This window comes from Rhinolophus ferrumequinum, chromosome 2, assembly GCF_004115265.2.
Source record: "Rhinolophus ferrumequinum isolate MPI-CBG mRhiFer1 chromosome 2, mRhiFer1_v1.p, whole genome shotgun sequence".
In the NCBI taxonomy this organism is placed as follows: Eukaryota; Metazoa; Chordata; class Mammalia; order Chiroptera; family Rhinolophidae; genus Rhinolophus; species Rhinolophus ferrumequinum.
This window is the reverse complement of record NC_046285.1, coordinates 1,996,010-2,021,328: the sequence shown is the minus strand read 5'-3', so window position 1 is coordinate 2,021,328 and position 25,319 is coordinate 1,996,010. Positions and strand designations below refer to the sequence as shown.

Genomic DNA, 25,319 nt, shown 5'->3' with positions numbered 1-25,319 from the left:
CTTTATTATGACCATAAAAGTGATGGATTTCTAGTTGTTTTTTTAAACGAAAAACATTAAATGTATTCCACACTTTTGCCCTGTAATTATTTTGCACTACTTTTATTTCCCAAAGAAGGCTCAGGAGCAACAAACCTTTCTCTTCCATAAAAAGCACGAACAAAGTTGTTTTGTAAATTTGGAGAAAGTCTGGGACTAAGGCTGAATTTCTTCAGTCCTGTCTTTTTATCACCACCTACCATAATGACATACCTAATCCCATTCAACAGCCACAACACCAAGGCACCGGGTGGCTGAATCGAAATACTGTAACACAAGCAAGATTTTAAAGGAAAGGGAAACGAAAAGCCAGGTGAGAGCCCATAAACACGAGGAGCCGTAAGCAAGGTCATACAATTCTCTCACTGGAAGGTCTGAAACTAGAAAAACCCTTTGAGCTTCCAAAAAGGAAGAACCGAAGCCCTGAACGGGAGACCAGATCATTAAGGTGGTCAGCGGCAGAGATGGGGCTCATACCCAGTGGTCCGCGCCCCCACGACGCTACCTAAATACTGGACTCCACCAAAAGAGGCCAGGGCCAGAGCGTCGCCCAGGTGCGGCGCGGGAAGGGCGGCAGCCAGGCTGCTCCCCCGCCCGCCAGCTCCCCACTTGGAGCGCAGCGGGCTCGGCGGGACCGACGCTCGGCGCGAGGAGGGGGGCGCCCCAAATTGAGGCCGCGGAGAGGATGAGGGTATAGAGGGCAGGGGCGCCCAGAAGCGGAGAAAGGGGTCTAGCTCTCACCCTTGTCGCACGCCAGCAAGAAAAGCTTCTCATTTAGGGTGTTCTCCTCCTTCACCTCCCGCACATCCTTTAGCGCCATCACCTCGCTCCGCGGCGAAGACGAGGATGGGGAAGAAGGCAGGGAGGAAGAGGAGGCGCCCGAGAGGTCGCTGCCCGGGTACAAAGCTGCCATCATCGCGCCCCAGGAAAGGGGCAGGCCAGGAGGAGGGGGCGGGGGCCCCACCAGCCCCGACCCCGACCCCAGGCCCGCCCCAGGGCTGGAAAAGGGGTGAGTCGCTCCCATGGCTGCTTCGGCGCGCGGCCCGTTGGCCCCAAAGGGTGTGGCCTCCCCTGGGAGCCAGCACTCGCCCTCCACTGACAGCCCCAGGTTGGTGGCGGCGCACGCGCGGCCCCGGGGCCAGCGCCCCCTGCCCAGCCGCCTGCGCCCAGGCCGAGCCGGTCCGCGCCCGTCCGGGGACGGCAAGGTGGCGCGCGCCAGGGCGGCAGCCGAGCGCGGGGCCGTGCCAGGAGCCGCAGGGGCCGCGCAGGGGGGGCGGCCCGGCCCAGCAGGAGGACGGGAGATCGGCGGGTGAGGAGCTCCGAGAGGCGATTCTCCGTCCGTCGGACTCCAGGGTTGTGGGAACCGCGGCCGAGCTGCGCTGCGATGAGATGCTAGCGGCTCTCCTCACGTCATTTTCCGCTGTGAAAGCGACGACACCGGGGCGGGACCTGCTGCCGCGACCGGCTCGATGGCGGGCGGGGCCTGTCGAGGAGGCGAGGCCTGCGAGCGCCCCGCCCCCTGCTCCCAGCTAGCGGGCCGCCGCCTGGAGGGCTGCTGGCTGCTGGGGCGAGCCGCCGGGCGCACCCGCTCCGCACCGAGGTGGCCGGCTCGAGGTAATTTCCCCGCTGTCTCCTGCTGCGCATAAATAAATATGCAGCGGTATGGTTAATGGCGCCTCTGACGAGTTGGCGTTCTGTTGAAACCCCTTGTGGAATTGTCAGATTATTTCATATTCTTACGTACTCTGCCTAAAGCAGAGAGGGCCGTGCGCCAGACGTGTTTGTGTGTACTAACATTGGGCTAGCTACCCTCATTTCTAAAGACTATTCTTTTAACAACTCGTTTTATGATATAAAATTGGCATAACATTCTTGATGTTATGCATTCATTCGCATGTTAATTCAGATGTACTGACAGGTAACCATTGGATAAGCACATTTTTAGGATCTAGTCTACATCAGCCCTTCCAGTGTTTTCTTGTTCATCTTCACATGTCTAAATATGATTTTAAAAGATGAGTGTTATTTTAGGCAAAAGCTAACTGAAGCACGGTTAAGTGCTACTTGGTTGAATATGTTTTAATCAAGCTTTAAAAGCAGATTCTTGCACTTCAAAACCTGGAATGGGGGAAATTTTCTCTTCTTGAGTAATTATTGCTTCCCACAACCAACCATGAAAAAATCTAAATTGTGCTCTCAAGGCTTTACGTTTTTAAGGCAATACATAAATTTACTTCAAAATATCTTACATTTGAGAGAAGTATGTCCTGTTCTGTTCAGGTTGATTTGTACCATCTATGCTCCTGACACCACCAATTCCCAAGTTTCCTAAATATATCTTTCTCATCCAAGTCCTCTTTAGATCTTCTCTAAGAGGCCTTATTAGACAAGATTGCCCACCTTTCCAAACATTTTCATGTATTTACTTCCCAACAGTTGATTATCTATTGAATCATTTTAGCTTTTTTTTTTTTTAACTTCAGTCAATTATAACACTCCTTCATTCTATGATGTTGAATACAGTTCCAAGTTTGTGTATTTGGTGGAATGTCAAAATTGCTCATTGTAAAACTGTGGCCAGTGAACAGTGGTATATATTTGAGTTTATGTGTGTGTGCTCTTTGTAGCCCCGTAAAATTTTTCTCAGTAGCAGAACCACTCTAACCATGACACATCCAAAAGTTCCAGAGTGTTTGAGGGTAAAATTTCAGATGGCTCAGAACCATACATAACACTTTAAAATCTATTCAAGCTTCTGTGTTTAGGTGATTCCTTATCTGTAGGACTGGCACAGGGGGCTGGATTAATTCTTAGGTTCAGGGGAATTCCAACCTACTTTGGTAGACAATCCTAGGAGGCATTCCAGAGTATCAGAGGGCTTTTCCTCCTTAAAGTAAGCCATTGTTTCAACTGCATACTATCCCTCAGAAGTCTTTTTGAATCATTTCAGGTGCAGTATTCTCTCTTACCTCTCTGGTACATTGTTTATCTAGCATAAAGTGGGATATTTTATCCCCTATATGATCTGTTTATTTTGCATCTGTAATATGGAGACCAATGATGATTTATGATAATGGTATGCAAGATTCAGAAAGAACACATTACTCAAAGCAACTCACCAAACCACAGGTACAAAAGAGAAGAGCTGCCACAACTCAGTTGGGGAGGAGAAAATCAGATTCAGATCTAGTCCTGTAAGTAGAATCAACCCTCTCTACATATCCCTCACTACTCCTAGGTCACATTGGCCTATTTCTTTTCCTTAAATGCCTACAAGACTCTTTCTGCCTTAGAGCCTTTACCCTTGTACCCTCTGCTGAACGCTTATCACCTATATCTTCATAATTCATATCTCAGTCCAAATATCACATCCTTAGAACTTCCCTGGCCACACCAACTAAAAGAATCTTCCTCCCAGTTCCCAAGTCAGTCTCTATCACATTACCCTGTTTCATTTCTCCTACTGCATTTATCACTGTCTAAAATTCCCATCTGTTTATCATCTGTCTCTCTCCACTAGGATATAAGATTCTTGAGATCAGGAAATTTTGTCTGTATTTTTCTCGGCTAAATCTCAAGTGTCTGGCATCATACCTGGATCATAACAGACAAGTTTATGTTATTGAATTGACTGATTCACCAAATTATTTCAGCACAAACTAAATTTGTAGTCATCATACAGACGGTCTTTACTAAAATTCTTCATGTTAAAGGACCATAGAACCACTTTCACTCCCCTAAAAATAATTTAATAAAATTTTTGTTTTAATAATTAGTTTAGGAATTCGTTTTACTAATTAGGAATTAGGAATTTTGTTTTACTAACTATTTTCATTTCACTTTTCATTTTTTGGAAAATAAGCTTACGATAGATTAAGTTTCAAGATTGTTTACTTTTTTTAAAATGAAATTATTACTGACACATTTGTACATACACAGAATTTTTATTAAATATACTTTGTGAGAAAAAAACCCTCTAAAGTGCTAAATTTCATGTAAATCAGATAACTTAGTAAATATATGGTGAAAAAAATCAAAAGGGCAAACATGATTTAAATAATCTCACAAAAGAACAAGAACATATCTTAATCTTCAATAAGAAAACAATCATCAAAATATAAAAGGAAAGGAAATCTCTTTTGTAGAAGAATATATTTCATAGTTCCACCTGTTGATGATTTCAGTTTAAAAATTCTATTCTAAACACATGAACAGTCTCACTCTTACCAACATGTATATTTTAATCAATGGCAGAAGGGGGATTAGACTACTCATTCACACTGGTGTGAAGTGACAGCATTTATGTTCCACACCAGTATTGCTCACTGGCACTAACAGTGGAAGATAGACGAAGTAGATTTCTGAATTCATTTGTTAGCAGAAGAAGTGGTCTACTGCTAAAATTTCAGACAAAAATAGATTTCAGGTTTAGTTATTCCCAAGTAACACAAGCATTAACCAAACATTGCCAACTTGTAGGAGGCTGTGGGAAAAACATGTGAAAATATGTTGAATATTAGCTTTGTGTTATTTTCTACTGAAGATACTCAGTGGGCGTGTTCTAAATTATTTAGGGCTTTATTATAGATCAAAATTAGCATCTGTAGTATGAAGCTAACATTATAGTGTCAACATTTCTTGAGATCCTCTAGCCAATGTTTGACTATAAATATTTGGAAGAAATCAGTCAAAAAATAACTATATGCACATCCCAAATGAGGATTTCTAAAAGAAATCTTCATGTACCAGGTATCTACAAACTAAAAAGTACACACAGTGGGGGTACAACAAATACTTAATGGTTGGTTGACTGACCAATTATACACACTGTTTAAGAAAACTTGGGTAATTCAGATGCAAAATATATGTATATGTATATATATATTTACACATACATATATATATATATACACACACACACACACACATTTCTCTAATAACATCCTACCAACATATATATGCTGCCTGTCATAATTAAAGCTGTATTACCAAACTAGCATATGTAAAGTATAAGTGCAGTTAAAATTAAGTTTTAAGTAAAAAGCTCTGGCTTCTTACATATGAGAATGAACTCTGAGGTTTATTCAAGAGTTAGTTCTCATATATAAAAAAGTTAATGTTAATGGAACAATACTTGTCACTTAAAAATTTTAGACAGTATAGAAATTTACAGAAAAGTTAAAGTTTTAGACCACATAGTTGGAGGAAAAACAAAGGGATTAAACTGGATTATGACTTTGACATTTATGATCAAAATTCACACACACACACACACACACACACACACACAGACACACACACGCACACAAAATCAAAACACATTTCATAGCAGGACCTGCAAAAAATGTTTTGTATTGATCTTTTTTTTTAACTATGAAAAAGAATGAATGTCTTGTTTTAATGAGATTTTCAGGAAACGAAAATAATTTAATCATGAAATATCAGCTTGATGATGAACATATTCTGTTATGAGTATCTACTGGTAAATTAACTGTTATCCAAAAAGGTCGACAAATTCTATCTAGTATGAACAGGAAACTGAACTCATTAATGAATTATATAACTATTTTAAGCATACAAATAATCTGGTTTAATACCCACTGCATTTCAGAATTCTGTAAACTGGGAGGCATTCACTGTGTTTAATGTGGCAGAAAAATTATATTAAATGTTTATTTTAATCTGTTCAGTCCTTTTCCCATCAAGCATGCAAACACCGTCATAACCATCTTTGGTTTCACTTCTACGAGGTCATCAGGTAAGGCATATATCCGGGCACCAATCTTTCGAGCAACTGAAATGGCATATCTTGAAAAGACAAGAAAAATATCTTGGTATTTGTTATCTGCTGTGTTTTCACTTAATATATGTTAACAAAATAATGAAATATTTTGATAACAAAAATTGTTGAGTCTTTAAATCATATTCTCCATACAAGTTGTACTCAAAAATATGAATTTTAAGGACATTGTAACATTACTTGTAAGGATTTAAGAAGTTAAAGAGCCACTGCGTTCTAATATAAACTGTAAAGGCTTACTTAGCATTGTTCAGCTTGTCCTCATCAGAAAACTCTTCTCTCTTGATCATTTCTTGACGAACTGCATTAGGTGCAATGGCATCTATTAAATCTAGGACAGGTAAACTAGTGCTAATAGATTTGTCCTAGAAAATAAAAAGTAGGTGAATATTCATAAACACCTTTTAATTTTCATAAATATCAGACCAGAAGGTCATAACGACATAACTGAAAACAATTTATAAATTTTCTTTATACTTAACATTCAGCTTTTCTGCAACCATCACACATCACCAACCATTAAAAAAACTCTTTTTGTTCCATGTTTACAATGCTCAGTGTAGTGAGTTACCACCATACCTGAGGTCTGTGGATGTGACAATTCCTCAAGTATGCTAACTACAGTATCCATTCTGTGAAAAATAAACAACTTTTGAAAGGGAATAGATGAATTTTAAATTAATCGTTTTATAAATTCTAGCAGTAATGTATTTCTTAGACCATGGATTCCTAAGCCTTTACTTAATATTTTTCAGAAAGAAAAATGAAAATAATAGTGGAAAGGAACTAACATATTCAAAGGCATTATTCTTGTTGCATTTTACATGTTCAGCTTATGTAATCCTTCTAACAGGCTGATATGAAACAAATTATAATCTGTTTTAAAGATGGAGAGCATAAAGTTCATAGAGCGGAAGTGACTGGTTCACACAACCAGTAAGTATTTGAACCCATACTATCCCACTCTAACGCCCACGATGCCGTCCATTTTTGAAGTTACCTCCAAGGCAAACTAAAACTGAACAACTAAACTCTAGTGGATAGAGCATTGCAGTTGAAGTCGGAAATCCTGCTCTGAATTGATTTTACCACTTATCAGCACCTGAACAAATTATCTGTTCTGTCTCTTAGCTTGAATAGTGGCCACTGTGGCTTGCCTACCCAGGATCCACTCATTCCATACTACTTTCTCCATCCTAACAGAACTCGTTTTTGCTCTGTATCCATACCTCCCTCACATGGACATGTGCTTCAAGGAAAGTTGACCTTATCCACAGCCGCCAGGGGTGAACCTAAATTTTGTGAGTTATTTGCAATAGCAAGTAACTATTCATTCTTAACATTCTCAGTGCTCACCCCCAACTCCAGAGCCATATCACTTCATACCTTGAATTCAGCCTCAACTTCTCATGCACTACCCTTGGATCTACACCATTCTTCTTCCAATCCATCCTGCTCACCACATTCAGAATAGAATTACTAAAATACTTTTCTTACGTTACTCCCCTCACCAATATCCTTAAGGCCCGATTTCTCCACAATATTGACCCAGCCTACATCCTGCATGTCTTCCTTAGGAACCACCCTTAAGAGCCACACTACTTCTCCTAACCTTCTTGGATTTGCCTTTATACAAGATGGACCCCTTCTTGCTTGTTACTCCCCTCTTGTTCTCCACCAATTCAAGTCCCTCCTCTATCTATGATGCGCAAATTATTTCCAAATTTCTCCATCCACTCTTCACTGACCATTTAGTTGGAAATGATCAGTTAGGTTTATCCACAATATTAGTTGTATTAATTCTTTGGATTTTATCATTTATTGTGTATTCTTAACCATCTCAGTTACAAAAATTTTGTCTTTCAAATAAATGGTGAACACTCTGAGGGCCAAATTAATTTCTTATATTCTATATCTTTTTCTTTACCTAGAAATGTTACTTAATATTAAGAGCTCAACAAATACTTATTAACTTGTTTCTAAATATTTTCTCATTGTATTTGATTTAATTATACATATGCTTATTATTTTTCATAAATTAATGTACAAATGCATATAATTTCAGTATAACAATTTTAAATGACTGTCAATTATTGAATTGTATATGTCCCTGTTTTACATTTCTAAAATATACAAACACAAATCATGGACTGAAATTCTTTTTTTTTTAATAAGCATCATTAAAAACTCAAGATCATTACTTCCTTCCAAGATGGGGAAAAAAAAACAACCAAACACTTGCACTAGGGCTCAGGCAACATCTCTGCCAACATCCAGCTGTGCTGTTAAAACCACCTGCGGGCTCAGTTTTGGGTAAAGATGAGAAGACTAAATTTATCAATTTCTGACATTTCTTCTGCTCTATACTGTCGTCAAACATACAGAGCCAAGACAAAGAAGAGAATGAAGATGAGTAGATAACTCTTATGAAAATTTAGGGTTTCATCTGTTGACACTTATTTCACTAAAAAAATACAACTAGCTGATTTTCACTTAAAATCACAAACACAAGGCTCACTGAATGAATGTGTACAAGCAGACATGCTTATTGGTAGCTACCATCAGCTTTCATGCAAAAGCAAAACAATAGAAATGCATGAAAATTAGTGGGTATGTATGTACAAATCACATTGAGTGCTTTATGAATCATCCACAAATGCTTAGAAGTGAGTGGTAAGTGCCATTATGAAGCCACATGAGAAGATTATTTTTTCCTACCAGTTTTCTCATTTCCCACTTGAATCGGTTTGGCTGGCTCTGTTAGGCCTTGGAAATGATGTCAATACAATTCTGAGACTGCTGCTAGGGAGTACAAAACAGTACAGGTCCTATGTAAACAATGACTTTTTAGCTTTCTTTTTCATTGACAATTGGATGTTTCGGCTCTACTGTTGTTCTTTTTTAAGATTAGATTACCAGAGCCTGGTAATATTAACTTGCATTTATAGTCAATAGGACAACCAGTCAAAAACATAAGAAGTCAAACTATATTTTTGGTTTACACATGCCAAAAAGTTAGTATGCCTAAGCTCACAAATTGCGTTTCTGAGATATAACATTAATGTAATTCTGAACTTCCAATAAAAATTTCTTCCTAAACTTAATTTCTTACCAAAAGAAATTTGCTTAATGGTTTTTGATTACCTTGAAGCTGGAAATAGAAGTGTTTTTGTTTGCACTTTTAAGAGTCTGATTGACCCATTTAATAATAATTTCATCATTTACTTTTTCACCTTCTCCAAGATCTGATAACACATTCAGTGTGTACCTGTAACAGAAAAAAATGCATATTTGAGACTGAAGGGTGAAATTTGCTCTCCCATCATTTACATCAATATTTAGATAAGTATTTAAGAAATATTTCAGTTCTAATACATCTAATTTTAGTCTGGTATTTGCACTTAATTACACTCCAAAGTTACAAAGCTCAGTAATCAGAAACAAAAACTCCTTTAAAACTCCTTTAAAAAAGGAGATTTAAAAAAATTAAAACTCCTTACAAAGCAGTTTTTAGGAGACATTAGTAAAAGTGATTGTTTCTAGAGACTGACCCACTTTTAAAATATGGGATAATTTACAAAGAATATATTAGCAACAGTAAATCATTTAAAAATTAATATTTTACATTGTATACTTCTTGTTTGTTATTCTTCAAAATGAGCTAAAATTTTAGTTCAAATGATTTGTAAAGGAAACTGACAGTGTTGCTATAAATATGTCAGCCTTTACCTTCTCATCAGCTGCCACACCAATGCCAGAGTAAGCGTTGAATTCCCTTCATTTAGGTCCTGCCCAGCAATGCCAACCAAGGAAAATTTGGCGTCATTCTTCCCCAATTCTACTGCATAGTTACAGTTTTCAATCTATAAATAATGAGTCAAAGTTTTGGTATAAGAACACATTTTAAAAATATATCTCTTGAATATGCCAGCCTAGTTCAGTCATCTGAAAGATAACTATGATGACACCTTAAATTTATGGCAGAATTTCATTACATAATAACCCAGTGAAATTAAGGAAATAATCATTCCTATTTCATAACTGAAGATATCAAAAACATTGAGGGGTTCACCTAGATAAACAACTGGCTAGAAAGTTTTAAATCCTTTCTTACCCTAAAAGTCTTGACTATCCAGGATTACAGAGCTCCATTAGTGGCAAATCTGTAAAACTCTAGGTTTCCTGCATTCTGTTAATAAAGGCGATAAATATTGTCTAAACTTAAAATTGCGAGAAGAAATTATTTCATAGTCTATCTTCATCTCCAATGTTTTTAATGAAGGTCTTCCTCATCCTCTGAAATTCTTTTAGCCCACTTTTTTCAACAAAGGCTGATAACGATCTATCCTTGTTTGAACTCCTAATAATGCTTATTTTGTAATGCATACGCACCAACTTACACTTAACATTTTATGTACTTTCTTTTGCCAACCACAGCATTAACTTCTTTTAAAGACAAAAACTATAGGGGCGGCCAGATGGCTCAGTTGGTTAGAGCATTAGCTCTTAACAACAAGGTTGCCCATTACCTACATACGAGTATATAAATTCTTACGTATTTGAGTTTTTCTCCACTGAAATCGTAAGCTCTCACAATTTTGTAATATCCCCAGCAGTAAAAAGTACTTACTAAACACTAAACATTTAGTTAAGACAAACCGTGTATCAGGTTTCTCCTGATTTTCTTTCCCTAGTTAATTAAGGCCTCATTACAAAACAATTCCACCTAAGATGCTCCCGAGAAACATCTCCCTGCAGCAGGCTCTTTAGCACAGGCACTTTTCTACCCGGAGTGGTGGGAAGCCTCACTTTTGTACCACCTCAGCTCAGCACTCAGTGTCTCATCCAGCTGACTCACTGACCTAATGCTGCACTTGGGATTTCTTCAGGAAGACCTGGACTCAGGTCCCTGAGCAGCTAGACTGGCTGGAGCCACAGGGGTGGCTATGCCCACAATGAAAATGCACTGGTACGGGATTCGTGGGGCTGAAGCGGCCTGCAGTTTTAACTCAGAATCTGGGAAAACCAAGCCCCAAACCAACCTTGTCAGTTCTCACTTGGTAGGAAACTGACATCAGGCTCAACTCCTTGCGTGTTTGGCCTCATCCTATGGGTATTCTTTAAAAAAGAGAATCCAAATTCCCAAAGGTCGGTTTCTTACAAATAAAAATGCAAGATCTTTTGAACCTGCTGTAACATACACCTTGTTCCCTTAATAAGTTAAATAAAATCTTTGATATGTATTCATTTCTTTAAAATACAGGGAAATACATAATATTTCAATATTCTTTCTTTTTCCTAGTAGTCATGCTACATTATAAATTTAGTCTGCCTAACAGACAAATATATCCTATGGAAATGTACAGAATTGAAAAAATGGAATAGATTGCTAATTTATGGGAAACAGCATCAGAGCTCTGATTATATAACAGTGTGAACAGATGTTTTCTAAACATCTGTAGGAGAGAGAAAAAACCAGAATATTCTCCAATGACACTCATTTCATTGAGAGAATTTTCAAAGAAATTAGTATCACTTATGTATAAAATGTGTTTCAATGAAAGGCCACCTATTTTATAATTAGTTTGACCAAAATTCCTGAGGGGAATCATGGTGAGAGGAGCTCAGAGTTACCAGTCTAGAGTCCTAAGATGTGGATGTGACCAGCTATGAAAGGGAAACTGGAAATAGATGCTGGCATAAGGGAAAGGATGTGTTCTATTTTTTTGGTACCATTTGATTCCAAATTTGGCAAAACACTTCTAAGATCTGGAAAGGCACCAAACTAAAGGAAAAATAAGAAATTAGGTTCCTAGAGGAAAGCCATGTTTCTGGCAGTACTTAACACTCTAAAAATGGATCTGCTCCCTGAGGATGTAAGTATAGAATGTTAAGAGCCTAAGTATGGTAGGAACTGGGGCTTGAAAATTCCTAGAATTGACAGGCTAAAAGATGAAGACCCTGTGAAAGGTAAGAATGAACACAAAGCAAGGAAAAATTGGAGAGGGGAGTCTCACAGAATTAATGGAAGAAATGATTACCAAGCACTTCAAATGCTTTGGACAAAAGTGAAGCTTAGATCATTTGAAAAATGAGAAAATCACATAAAGGGACGCAGGTTCCAAGTGAAAAGAAACACTAAAGAAATAATGAAAAGACTATGTAAGTGGTGCGGCTTTACGGACTTGACGAATGAAGTAAAGGGATGTCTGCTGATGAATGTCCAAAGTCTGTCCAGTAAGTCCCTGTGACACTGTGTCATGAAAGTGCTGCTGCTTTGTTTTCTAAACATCTGTATTTATTTCAGGCCTTATGTTTCATTCTATAAACAGCTAGTACTTCTTAAAAGGAAGCACTCTATATATGATTCATTTGTGACATAATTAACATTTAAAAATTCCAGGTACAGGGGCGGCTGAATGGCTCAGTTGGTTAGAATGCAAGCTCTTAAAAAGGTTGCTGGATCAATCCCCGCATGGGATGGTGGGCTGCACCCATTGCAACTAAAGATTGAAAACAGAGACTGGACTTGGAGCTGAGCTGCGCCCTCCACAACTAGACTGAAGCACAACGACTTGGAGCTGATGGACCCTGGAGAGACACACTGTTCCCCAATATTCCCCAATTAAAAAAAAAAAATTCCAGGTACCATGACTGGTTCAATTTCTGTTTTCCTTTCCCCAATGTTCCCCAATAAAAAATTAAAAAAAAAAAATTTCAGGTATAATGACTGTTTTCCTGTTGTTACATTTTGCATCTGAAAATTTTTATTTAACAAATGTGAAATTAGTTAACAAAATTTTCTGAATGCTCGTCCATGGTTAGAATTATAGGCAAATCAAATAAAATCTAAAATGTAAGCAAGCCCAACCACTAGAAATACTGAAAAATATAAATGTAAACCTCTTATAATTACACTACCTATTTAAGTAATTTTAATACTATGATTTATTTCCTTTTTCTTTCTTTTAAAAAATATTTTTTTAAGTTATAGTCTATAAATACATATTCATTCTAGAGATCTGAAGAACAGAAGTTGCTTTTGAATGCATGTCTCTCTGTATGTGTATTTTAAACCAATTAGATTCATATGTATACGAGTATATGTGATTTTGTATCCTGCTCACTTCCATGTCACTACTAATAAAACACTAAAAATGCTATTTTTTAATGGTACATTCTTTTCCTTATGCGTGTATCCTAATTTATTAACCTGTTATAAAACAACTAAATTGTTTTCTTTTTTTTTTTTTTTTTTTGCTCTGTAAACATTGCTATAACTATTTTGGCACACAACTTCATTATTTCATCAGGATACATAAGTGAAAATATCAAGTCAAAGGACTTTTTGAAGACTATTGATATGTATTACCAAATAGAATCTAGAAAGGTTATGCAAATGAACACTTCCTCTAACACTGGATGCAATGCAATCCAATTGTTTCTTATTTTAAATTGCATTTCTTTGTGTGGAAAGAAAATTCATTATGTGTTTATTTCTTTTTCTGTGGATTGTTCATCATGTTGTTTGTTCACTGTTCCGTTTTGCTATTACAATTTTAGTCACAGCAATCATGTTTTAGAAATTGATTTGTATGAAGTATTCATATGTTAAGTGCACACAACCACTTGTCGTATTTGTTGCAAATATGTTTCCAAGTTTATTGTTTTTATAGTTTGCTTTTTAATTTTGCTTATGGTGTTTATTTTTGCATACAGAAGTTTTAAATTTATATGTAATCTATATCAATTTTTTTCTAATTTATCATTCCATCAGTAGATAATCTTCACCTTTTTAAAGTGTTATTTATTATGTTTAACCCTTTAAGTCTTTACCTTTAATCCGTCTGGAATTTATTTTGGTGGATGATATATGGTGAAGATCACTTTTATCCCTAACAAAATAGTTAACCAGTTGTTTTGGCATCATTTTTTGAATGATCCTTCCTTTCCATACTGAATTTAGCAAGCACCTTGTCATGTATTAAGTTCTCCTATTTAGGATAGATTTCTAGGTTACTGCATTCCGTTCTATTCCTTTATATGTATTAAACTACTTCATTACTTTCGCTTTATAATAAATTTTAAAATATTTTCTAACAGCTCCTCCCCTCAATATTCTTTAAAAATCTTAATGATTAGGCCTGTGTCTTCTTCAAATGGAACTTTAGAATCACTTTATAAATCCCATCCTCCAACATACACATATATATGCCCACATACACACAAAAGGAGACTTAGAATTCTAACTGAAATTATTTTCCACCTAAAAGTTAATTTGCCAAAATTTAGTATCTTTATAATATTTAGTCTTTCTATCCAGGAATATGGTTCTATTTCCATTTATTCAACTAGAGATAGTTTTTCAAGCATGAGAATGCATGAGAATGCAGGTCAATTTCATAATAGCCATATTGATAACCTATAGCAATTTGAGTCCATTAATTTGTATTATATATTTGGATTATTCACATCATTTTAAATGAAAGGATAAAGTTAACTGAAAGTATAAACATTTAAAAGTCTTAAAAGCAGGCGTGGCCGGTTAGCTCAGTTGGTAGGAGTGTGGTGCTGGTAGCACCAAGGGTGCTGGTTGGATCCCCATAAAAATTAAAAAAAAAAAAAAAGTGTTAAAAGCAAATGAGCCTAATACAGAGGATAGAAAGGAAAAGCAAAAACAGAACCAAAGCTGAATATTAAAGTGGCAACTTAACAGAACAAACACCAACACCAAGGACACCACAGATCCCCCATCTGAGGAAGAAGACTGGAGACGCGTACTTTTCTTTACCCTTCATCCACCAGATATTCTCCCATTAACTGTCATCAAGTCACTGCGCTGCTCAAAAATGTTTAATGGCTTCCCATTGCTTACAGTTTAAAACCCAAACTCTATTTTTATTAATTTTTATTAAATGTAATGGGGTGATATTTGTTAGTAAAGTTACATAGGTTTCAAGTATACAATTCTGTAATACATCATCTCTATATCATATTGTGTGCTCACCACCCAGAGTCAGTTCTCCTTCCATCACCATATATTTTACCCCTTTACCCTCTTCTGCCACCCCTCCCTCTCCTCCCTTACCCTCTGGTAACCATTAAACTATTGTCTGTGTCTATCAGTTTTGTTTCTTGTTCGTTTGTTGCTTTCAGTTTTATATCCCACATGTGAGTGTAGTCATATAGTTCTCGACTTTTTCTGACTTATTTTGCTTAGTGTGATAATCTCAAGATCCATCCATGTTGTCGCAAATGGCACTATTTCATCTTATGGCAGAGTAGTATTCCATTGTGTATATGTACCACATCTTCTTTGTCGACTAATTCTGCAGTGAACCATTATTAATAACCAATGCAGCATTACTCACGTGGCCAACACATGGAAACAACCAATGTGTCCTTGGACATTCAAGGCTCCCATTATCTAGCTCCAATCCAAACTGTCAGTGTTCAAATCCACTTCTTATCTACCCAAATCCTCTGCTACACACAAACCATTCTCCCCCATTCCCAGAAACACTTTATACTTTCCCATCTCTATCCTTTTTCCTAATCCTCAGCCCTTCTCCAGTCTCCTTCTGACAAAATTCTATCCATTTTTGAAGGACTAACTCAAAAACCTCCTCCTGCATGAACCCTCTCATGTGCAGCCTGTGGCCTTTTCTTCCTTACAAGTCTTAATATTCATGTTAGTGTATGCTGTGCCCTATTGTAGTTGTCTGTACACAAGTCTTGTCTCCCTAACTTCCTTAGGGCTTCCTGAGGACCAGCTCCATGCTTTGTACTATTCTGTTTCTTGCACTGCACTGTACAGGTAGTAGGTAATCAATAATATCAGTTAAAACATTAACGAATAACCAGTAAAGATCTGTCAAGTTCTGGTGATTAGAAAATAGTAGTGCATTAATGATGCATCTCAAAGAATACTAAGTACTACAACTTGCTAACGACCAAAACAGTGATATAAAGCGTCTGACTGGGGAAACTGCCTTCACCTTTCTAAACATTTCTTAAAGTACACTTGTAGACAGGCTAGTAAGCTGAACACATTTTGGGTGGAATCAGAACTGTGGGAACAGAGCACACTTTACTAAGCTTTGTAACTCTAACCCTCTGCTTTTTCTCAGGAAAGTGACACATCCATGGTCATTATTGCATTCACCTTCTTCATGTTCCCTCCAAGAGCAGGATAAGGAGGTTTGTTGACGTGGCTCCAGTTGACAGGCACACGGATCATTTCATAGAGCTGGAAGATCACCAAAGCATCTGCGAGATCACTGAAATAGGACGGAAAGAAGGTGAAGGAGGAGAAAATGCTGATGTGACCTAATTTTATTCAGCAAACTGGAAATGAACTTACGTCTAAAAATACAACAGGGTCATTTAATGACAGGACATATAATCTGACCCAGAACTTCTAAGCTAGGAATTTCTCCAAATTTTTTCATAAATGTTTATAAAGATATATGGACAAAGACATTCGCTGCCACAGTATTTATAAATTTGGAAACTTAATACCACGCAGAAGGCTTCTGAATAAACTGTCCATACCATGGACTCCTCGGCCAGCATAAGACATAACAAGGCACATCTCTATGTACTGACACGAGAAGCTTTACGAGACATATTATGTTAAAAAATGCCACTGGCGTGATACTACATAGAGTTTATTAAATTTACTTTCAAAATTAAGGATATTTAAATACCTGTATGTGCTATGGGCTGGTAATAGTGATTATCATTGGGCAGGTAAAAAAAAGAATATAGGAAGGGTAAGGGACGGATTCGCATGTGTAATTTTATTCTACATATTTACTTCCTGAAATGTGTACAGTAAGAATGGCGTCTAGGTATTGCTTATGTATTATGATTTTTAAAACTTTTAAAAAGTCCTCATAAAAATCACAATAGCTACTCAGTAGGCAGCTGTTCGTGTTAGATAATGAGGGTTAAGAGGAAGGAATTTATGAGCAAACTGAAGTGATTGCAGCAAGAACAGTACTACTTAGGATTCAGAAAACCATGTTCTCCTGAGGCTCAAAGTATACCTGTTGAGTCTGTTTTCAATTCTGTATACTAAGGACACAAGGAAACAGCAGTGGATTTTAAACGTGCTAGCTCTGTGATACATTATGCGGCTTTTTTCTCTTAACAGATTGTTCACTGAGTTATGTTTAGCTAAGAGTCATACGAAAATTCCTTTGCATCTCTGAGCACATACCATATGGCAGTAAAGGGGACCAGGCCTGGCCCTGTGCTGAGCAATGAAGGAAGCAAGTCTATTACCAAAATACTCAAGAGTTGACGAGCTTCTCTGTAAACACATGGAGAACTATGTATTTTAAAAATCATTGAAGTATTTGAATAGCTTCTGGAATCTCATCTATTTCATGTATTTTTCTTTTTACTTTAAATGAATTCATTCTTATTTCTTGTAGTATGGTATTATCATTCATGTTTTGCAAGTAGGGATACTGAGGCTCAGAGAGTTAAAATGATTTCCAGAGAATTCAAGATGCATTCCAGAACAATTTGTCATAGAAAAATCCTAGGACTAATAGTTTTTAAAATATATTTACTACTTATTTAGAGGAAAGAACTTTCGGTTAAAACTGATCTCCATTATCCTAAGGCTTTGGTTTGGTTTGCATTTGGTCGACTGTGGATGGGGAGCTAAAATCACTTAGTGGGTTTAGGAATATGATCCAGACACAAACGCATGGACACATGGTTTTGGTGCCAACTAAACTTCTGGCTACTGTTTTTCTACATACGGTTCTCTGTAAGGTTATGTTACTTTCGAGAATTTTCTAAATTCCCTTTCTGAAGACAAGTTCCATATGCCTAGAAGCCCTGTGCTAGCATTTCAGGATCTATATAACTACAAATAATCTTTAAAAAGTTTGGTCAATTCTCTTCGCCAACGAGAGAGAACTCTAGTGTTCTTCATATTTATGAAGAAGTTACCATGAGTTTCAACAAATCTTAATTCCCTAGTTTTAAATTTACTTTTTAATTAAAAAAGAAATACATGTTCATTGTAAAAAATACATACATATTTAAATTCCTAAGACTAAAAATAAGTCTCCTCACTACCCTTCATTGCTACTACTCAGGTTGTATACAGTTTGGTATTCATCCCTCCAGAATTTAAAAAAAATTCATATACAGATATGTATACACTCAATTTTAAAATAAAAATAGGATCATTTTTATTATTTTAGTATCATTTAGTATTATTTAGTATTATTTTAGTATCATTTTATTATTAGACCTACTATTCTTTTCTTTCAATTATATATTATAGACATTCTTTCAAATTTTTCCATAAAGATCCAATCCTTCCTCACCTCCAGGATCTGAGTCCTTTACTGCCCGGCACAACAATGGCAGTTCCAGTCTAAATGACATGTATCTCTTATATTTAGCTGGAATTTACACACCCTTAAGAGTTTATCAAATATGAGTCTTGATATCATATATCATATCAAAGCCAGTTAGTATAATAAGGCAATACTGGTTTTAGATTTTAAAGAATATTTTTAATATACACCAAGCAGAAATTACTCCATCATAAATCCTCAGTTAGCCAATAAACTTGGTCTTTTGTGGCAGTAATCTTCAGTTCATATTTAAATAATAATTTAGTTAATGCTCATTAAGGAATTTCTTGGGTGTGCAAATTATTAATAGGTTTAGTTAACTGAGCCTTTTTCCTGAAAAATATACAATTAGCTAAAGTTTAGTTCTTTCATATATTTTGAAGGCATGGTAGATCCTATAATAAAGAGAGAAGGCAGGTTTCCTTTTCAACCACACCTAGAAAAACATGTTATTAGTACCACCAGAGAGTACAGGAAATAATTAAGGAAAATATTTTCTTAGTTCTACCAATGTTAATAATGTGTTACCATTTTTAAGCAAGAAAGAATAAGATAAATTGTAACAATGACTCAGGGAAAACAAGTCACTTCTACAAATTAGAAAAAATATACGCAACAAATTATGGCATAATTGAGGGTTTGGGAAAAATAAATAGAATGTGAATTATAATGAAAAATATTGATATAATGATAATAACTATTTATAAAATATTACTATTCTTCTAATATGTTAAATGGAAATAATTTATTATTTTCCTGATCAATAATTATAAAAGAGTAAGATGGATTATCTTTACCAAATTGTTTATATTAACAAAAATTATAACTAATAACATATCATTTTTTAAAATAATACTTTTCTTTTAGAATCCTTTCTATTGCCAATTCCCAGCATTCTGAAACTCTAAATATTGGCTAAAATTCTTGTGATTTTTATAAAATGTTCTCATGAAAACATACCAATAGCTTGAAACTAGAAAAGTTGGATCCTAGCCATGAAGCTGAAATACTTACCTGTACAAATGATTAATGTATGGGTTGACCCCCAAGGAATTCATCCAGTTCCGAAATGTCCTCTCTTCCTTGCTCTCTCCTAGAGTAGACACAATTTTACACTGATGATTCAGGACAAAAGGAATCAACAACTACATTTTAAACCATTCAGGCAGGTAAAAACTGGCCATCATACTTTGACAAGGTTCCTATGATACCAACAAATTTTGGGGGGGAAGGGGAATCTCATTGCCAAAGTCACTTTTGTCCCCTTTTGTCTAGAAAGCTCTATTTGCTCTAAATTTCTCGATCTAGAGCTCCTTACTTGATGTCTGTGAACTACCGAGCCCTGGGTTTCTTTGTCCAGAAAAGTAACAAATAAGCTTATGTGGTTATATCTATATTTAGGATTACATGCCAAGGGCTTGGCTAAAAATGAATAAAAGAAAACCTTTTAGTAGTCAGAGTAACGTTAGCACCTTAATCTGAAATAGAAAGGCTGTACCTTTCCCAAAGCAGTGTTACTAATTCGTACTGACAGGGTTTATACAGGGAAGTTTCAGGGCACATAAACCTACATTTTAATTACACCAAACAGCAATGAAGGGGACAGGGGACTATAGGGAATATAAAAACAAGCAATGAGGGGATACAATTATTTTACAGGACTCTTATTTTAGATTGTCACTACTGAAAATATATAAGGGGCACAGCACCCACACAGGGTATTACAAGACACATTTTATGCTAGTAAGTCCCCAGACCTCAAAGATCACCCCAAGAACTCCTATAGGCGCTACTGTTTAACCTGTAATTACCTAAAGTCCCCAAGCATTCCCTTCACAGCAGTGCTTACATCACGAATAAGGAAAAGGCGGGCTGTGGTGTGACACAAAGTGAGCAGAGACAGATGTACGCTCTCCTTGCCATGTCTGCCTTCTCGTCATCCCCTGGATTGCAAATAGTCCTAAGTGACCATACTATTATAGCAAAGTCAGGGGACAATGAAATGGCCTAGCCTACATCTCTTCTCCAGACTCTGGGAAAAACTAAACATTTACGTACACCTCTTATCACTTGTAAACCACAGACAAGTTTGGGTCACTCTCCAGACTCTGGCTCACGGGAGACTCCCAGGACAGTCTGGCCTGTAAATCTATAAGCATCTGAGCTCCAGGGGTCCATTCCCATACAGGCAGTCCTGCAGTCATCTAAGTGTCACCGATAGCACAAACCTGCACACCCACAAGACAAACCCAAACCTTGTAAGATTCTGCTTTTCTGTGCCAACTGTTCAGGAAATAATCTGCCCACTGTACTTTCATGTGGTTTTCAATACCAACACCTAATAGCTTTCCCAGAATCTGCTTTACTTCTTACTCGATGATGTTATATAACCATGTAATTTCTTGCTTAAATTGTGTCCCCTCTTATTTGCATAAAATGTAACTGGTCAGTCTACTGTACATGCCACTATCACTTTATAATAAATAGCCTATGTGAGAACCTTTTTAAAAAGAACCAAGTGAAATTAAATACTCCTGGAAACCATGCTTGCAGTGCTTTATTCAACACATGCAAATTAAATATCTGAACTTCCCAAAGTGGCATAAATATGTCATATTATGATTACCAGTTTGATGCATGTGACTTGGATTTACCTTTTAGTTGTTTTTTTATTACACTCTGTTATTTGCTGTATATTTAAATTTTTTTCTAGTAATTAGAGAATTTTTACATTATTTCCATCTCTGAAAATCAAAATTATGTTCTAAAATTAGAAACATTGGTAGTGTAACAACAGTTTAATTTTTAATTAAACTAACATCCAAATTCTGCAGAACTTGATGAGATAGTGAATAATACTTTAAAAGACACTAAACTTGTATCTTGACTGAGTTCTGAAAGTATTATAAGCTTCAGAAGCTTGTATCTCGCCCTATTGTTCTCAATTAATTTTATCATTGTTATTTTAATTTTTGGTACCTGGAAAGTAAAATAGATCTTATAAGGGAATATTTATTTATCTAATGCCATTTCAAGTTGTCTTGGTAAATAAATGCTCAAAGCCAGAAGCACTGTGCATTTGTGCAAGAGTCATGGTAAAGCATTCCAAAAACATATGTATTCCAGATTGGAAATGTTGTCTGGATTGTAGACAACTACAGCAATTTTAGAAGTAAAATCTTAATCACTGATAGTTAAAAAAAAAAAAATCAGAAAAACTATAAAACACTCCTTTCATTTTCAGGACCAAACTGATATCTGCAATTGATAAACGTTTCAGGAAAAATAACAAATATATCAAAAATAGGCTACTAAAAGGAAAGAAAAGGACCTAACGTGGATTTAACACTCACTAAATGTGCTAAGGGATGTTTTAAGTGTTTTCCTCTTCTGACCGGACCATTATTGAGCACCTACTGTGTGCTAAACTCTTTCATTCATGAAAGGTCATTTTAACTTGCTCTATAACTCTTCAAAATAAGTATTATTCGTCTTGTTTTATATATGAGAAAACCGAGACTCACAGATGTCACTCAGATATTAAATGCTGGAACCATGATTTGACGAAGATTCTGTGGCCTATGTATTTTCTATCACCACAAATGAATTCTGACCTGGTCTCTCTATTGTAGCCCCCATATTTGGCTCAATTTAATATAAAGGTTTAATATGTAGTTGGGCTTTTAAGTTCTTTAATTCCACATAGATAAAATTCTTTGCCAGTGAGGACATACTAATATATGAATATGGGATGTGATAAGGTCAAGCTTCAAATTTCATAGGATCTATAAAAACAAATTTACAGAGGAAAAAATTCCAATGACAGTCAAAGTCAAATACATTTGTGGCAGATGTATCAGGACATACATATGTTCTAAATAAAGATGATTGATAAATATTTCCCACAGTATCTTCTAATATAAATATAGTAAATACTAATGGAAATATTTAGCAATCTGATTCACACTGAAAAATTCCAAAAGCATGCTGAACACTAGCAAAAGAATTCAAACGTGACAAATGGAGAGCGAGCGAGTTGGAAAAGATAACTAGCAAGAATTCAGTGACTAAAAAAAGCAGATCATTTTTAATATGCCACTCTAAACAATGCCTTCTAATGTAAGACACAGAGGGATTCTGAAATTTTCCAGACTCACAAAAACTTAGCCGTCTTCTTTTTTATTTGTTTTAAAGTTCTAATCTCTAACCCTAAATTTCTGTGCTGAAAAATCTACATTTTAATCTATATCCCCTCTCGGTTACATCTCTAAGTAGAGAAAATAGTCTTTATTTTACTTTACTGGACCTCAGGAAGAGTGAATTAAATTAATCATATTCCTCAAAGAACATATTAGTTAACTCTGAAACATCTTTCATTAATCAAAAAACTAATTATAAAGTGACAAGGACATTGGAACTTTGGTTGTGGCAGTCAAATAGAAAAAGATCCTGAAACTGACTTCTCATTCTGTCTCACTGGGGAAGAAGGGAATAACATGCGTGATGTGAGAAAGTGAATATTGCAGCATGAAATTCTCCCCACTGACAAGAATCCTTCTGTGAGGACCACCTTCTCCAAACCAGGGCACCTAGTGAGAATATTTCAGGATTGGTTCCCACCTTTGACAATTGCCGCCACTGTTTTCACTTTTAGTTCATACTAACATGGTTTTTGGTATGCATGTGAATGAGAATGGCAGAAGAAAAGGAGAGAGGCTGGGAAACAGATAAAGAGAAAGCACTAGATATTAATGTATTTGTCATTATGACAATTCATATATTGTAAACTTCAGTGACATTCAGTAAATGAAACATAGCTAAATAATACAAAATAACATGTTTTAGAACCTAAATAGAACCTTTCAAGGATTATTTGTGATAAAAGATAAATTTGTTTATTTACAAGAGAGGGATAAAGGCTTTACATCAAATCATAAAATCCAATTGTCAAAATTGACTTCTGTGTTTCCAATTACAATATCCCATCATTACAGAAGGCAAATTATATGGATAATTTACATAATCAAGCCTTGCTCTGTTATTCTAATTAAGTTTCATTTGTGTTCTTTGTCATCATTCATTCTTTAGGCATATTAAGACAGAAAAAACACAGCATGAACAATGCAAAAAATAAATATCAACTCAGATAGAAAGAATAAATGATACTAATAAAAAGAACATTCAGAATGAATATATTTATAGGGTATAGAAAAGTACTAAATACAGTACCTACATTAGGAGGGGTCAAATCTGCATTTCATGAAGCAAAATAGGAAAGTATTATAAATTATGAGACAGATAACAATAGCCCACACACAAGACAAGTAATGAATATTGTAAATTTTTTCATGTACACTAAAAACATTAAAAAGAGAACAATACTGGAATCAAACTGTAGCTTTCAAAGAAGAAAAAAAGCTACAAATTATTTTTTCCAATAGATAATTCATTGTCCATATTCGTGGTGGAGTTATGTTATGTGGTCATTTAAGAGTTTATTTTTAATGTATGACAGTTTTCACCAACGTCTTATGGAGAAATGACAGACAAGTAAGATTTACCCCAGCATTCTCTTTTAACCAAAACCAAAAACTACTTTCTTTAATTGGAACTTTTTAATGGATGCACAGACCTATACTCAGTAAACTACTTTCCCAGCACAACCCCCTACCTCCAACAGTGAAGTAGGACAATACCACAAGAAGGCACAAACAGTGAATCAATTAAAGGCAGAAGGAACATACCTTCCAATAAATTCATATCGATGTCGTTATTGTCAGGCTTGTGTAGGCATGGGTATGTGTTAAACAGATTAGCTACAAAAGCTAAATTAAGTTTGGGATTGCCCGAAACCACGTCTGCAGGAGTAACAAACTGCCTGCAGCCTAGTTTATCTGCTTCTTGAAGCATGAGTCCAGCACGCTTCAGGTCATTTTTCTCCTGGAAAATGAATAAATTAAAAATTGTCAAGATTAAACTTTCCATTGGCATAATTTTTATTGATATACATGTTTATAAGGAATTACTTTTCTGGAAATATATCTGATAATAGCTCAAAATAAGGTCAGAATGTGCAAGAATTCCAAATCAACTTCCCCATTTCTTTTAAATCGATAAGAATAAGTCTCTAAGTTTTCTTGCTGGGATCAGAGTAATATTTCACCCCCATTTATGCAGTACTCAACAAAACTCTCAAATATTGTATCTGTAAAGTACTGATCAAATTATAGATAACTTGATCAAGGCCACATATTTGAGTGACTTCTGGCGAAGAGGCTGAGTTGTCTCACCCATTCTACCCTGAATGATATTTCCAGTAGACTCTTTCCTCAATGAAAACAAATTGGAACACATACAAAAAATATTAAAATCAGAAGGAACAGCACTTTTCACAACCCTGGAAACAAACCAAATGATTATCAACAGGAGAGCAGATGGATAAACTATTGTATTCACACAATGACATGTAACAATGTGAATGACTTAGCAATACAATATGTTCAAAATAAGTACTAGAAATTTAAGTACAACATGATACACTTTTATGAAATTAAAAAGTAAAAAAATATTAATTTTGTAAGGAATATATTTGATTGAAAGAAAAATACATAAAAAGAAAAGCAAAAGATAGTAAGAAGCGAAAACTCATAGACACAGAGAGTAAGAAGTGAGGGTTTGGTAGATGAGGGTTAAAGGGATCAAATATACAGTGATGGAAAGAGAACTGACTCTGGGTGGTGAACACACAGTGTGGTAGATAGATGATGTGTTACAGAACTGTACACCTGAAACCTATGTAACTATACTAACCATTGTCACCCCAATAAAATTTAATTAAAAAAAAAAAGCAAAAGAACAATGAACATAAGATTCAAGATGGTTAGATAGGTAAGGCAGAGAAATGGGATACAGAAGAACTGCAGAGCTAAATGTATATCAGTGTCAAGGTCTTAGCTTTCTTGATGGATAGGGGCTTGTTACAATTTCAGAACAACCAACTATGAACAAAAATGAATGAATGAATGAATGAATGAATGAATGAACGAACAAATGAACAAGTGGATATGTATGAACCCATGATAGTATATCATGAC

General features: G+C 36.0%; 2 protein-coding genes across 8 annotated transcripts in view; both read right to left on the bottom strand.

The window, feature by feature from the left end:
• TRPC1 (transient receptor potential cation channel subfamily C member 1) overlaps positions 1-1,218 on the bottom strand; it is a 64,864-nt gene extending 63,646 nt beyond the window's left edge. For all 5 annotated transcript variants that reach the window (XM_033125469.1, XM_033125485.1, XM_033125494.1 and 2 more), the window contains exon 1: positions 781-1,218. In XM_033125469.1, the coding sequence (XP_032981360.1) occupies positions 781-1,063 (283 nt within the window). In that variant the 5' untranslated portion in view covers positions 1,064-1,218. The remainder of the gene's footprint in view (positions 1-780) is intronic.
• A 4,447-nt stretch (positions 1,219-5,665) lies between these two features.
• Positions 5,666-25,319, bottom strand: part of PLS1 (plastin 1) — a 99,036-nt gene continuing 79,382 nt past the window's right edge. For all 3 annotated transcript variants that reach the window (XM_033125535.1, XM_033125545.1, XM_033125526.1), the window contains exons 10-16: positions 23,970-24,165; positions 19,240-19,318; positions 16,005-16,119; positions 9,569-9,702; positions 8,984-9,107; positions 6,080-6,204; positions 5,666-5,847 (exon numbers count right to left, since the gene is read on the bottom strand). In XM_033125535.1, coding sequence (XP_032981426.1) covers positions 5,712-5,847; positions 6,080-6,204; positions 8,984-9,107; positions 9,569-9,702; positions 16,005-16,119; positions 19,240-19,318; positions 23,970-24,165 — 909 coding nt within the window. In that variant the 3' untranslated portion in view covers positions 5,666-5,711. The remainder of the gene's footprint in view (positions 5,848-6,079; positions 6,205-8,983; positions 9,108-9,568; positions 9,703-16,004; positions 16,120-19,239; positions 19,319-23,969; positions 24,166-25,319) is intronic.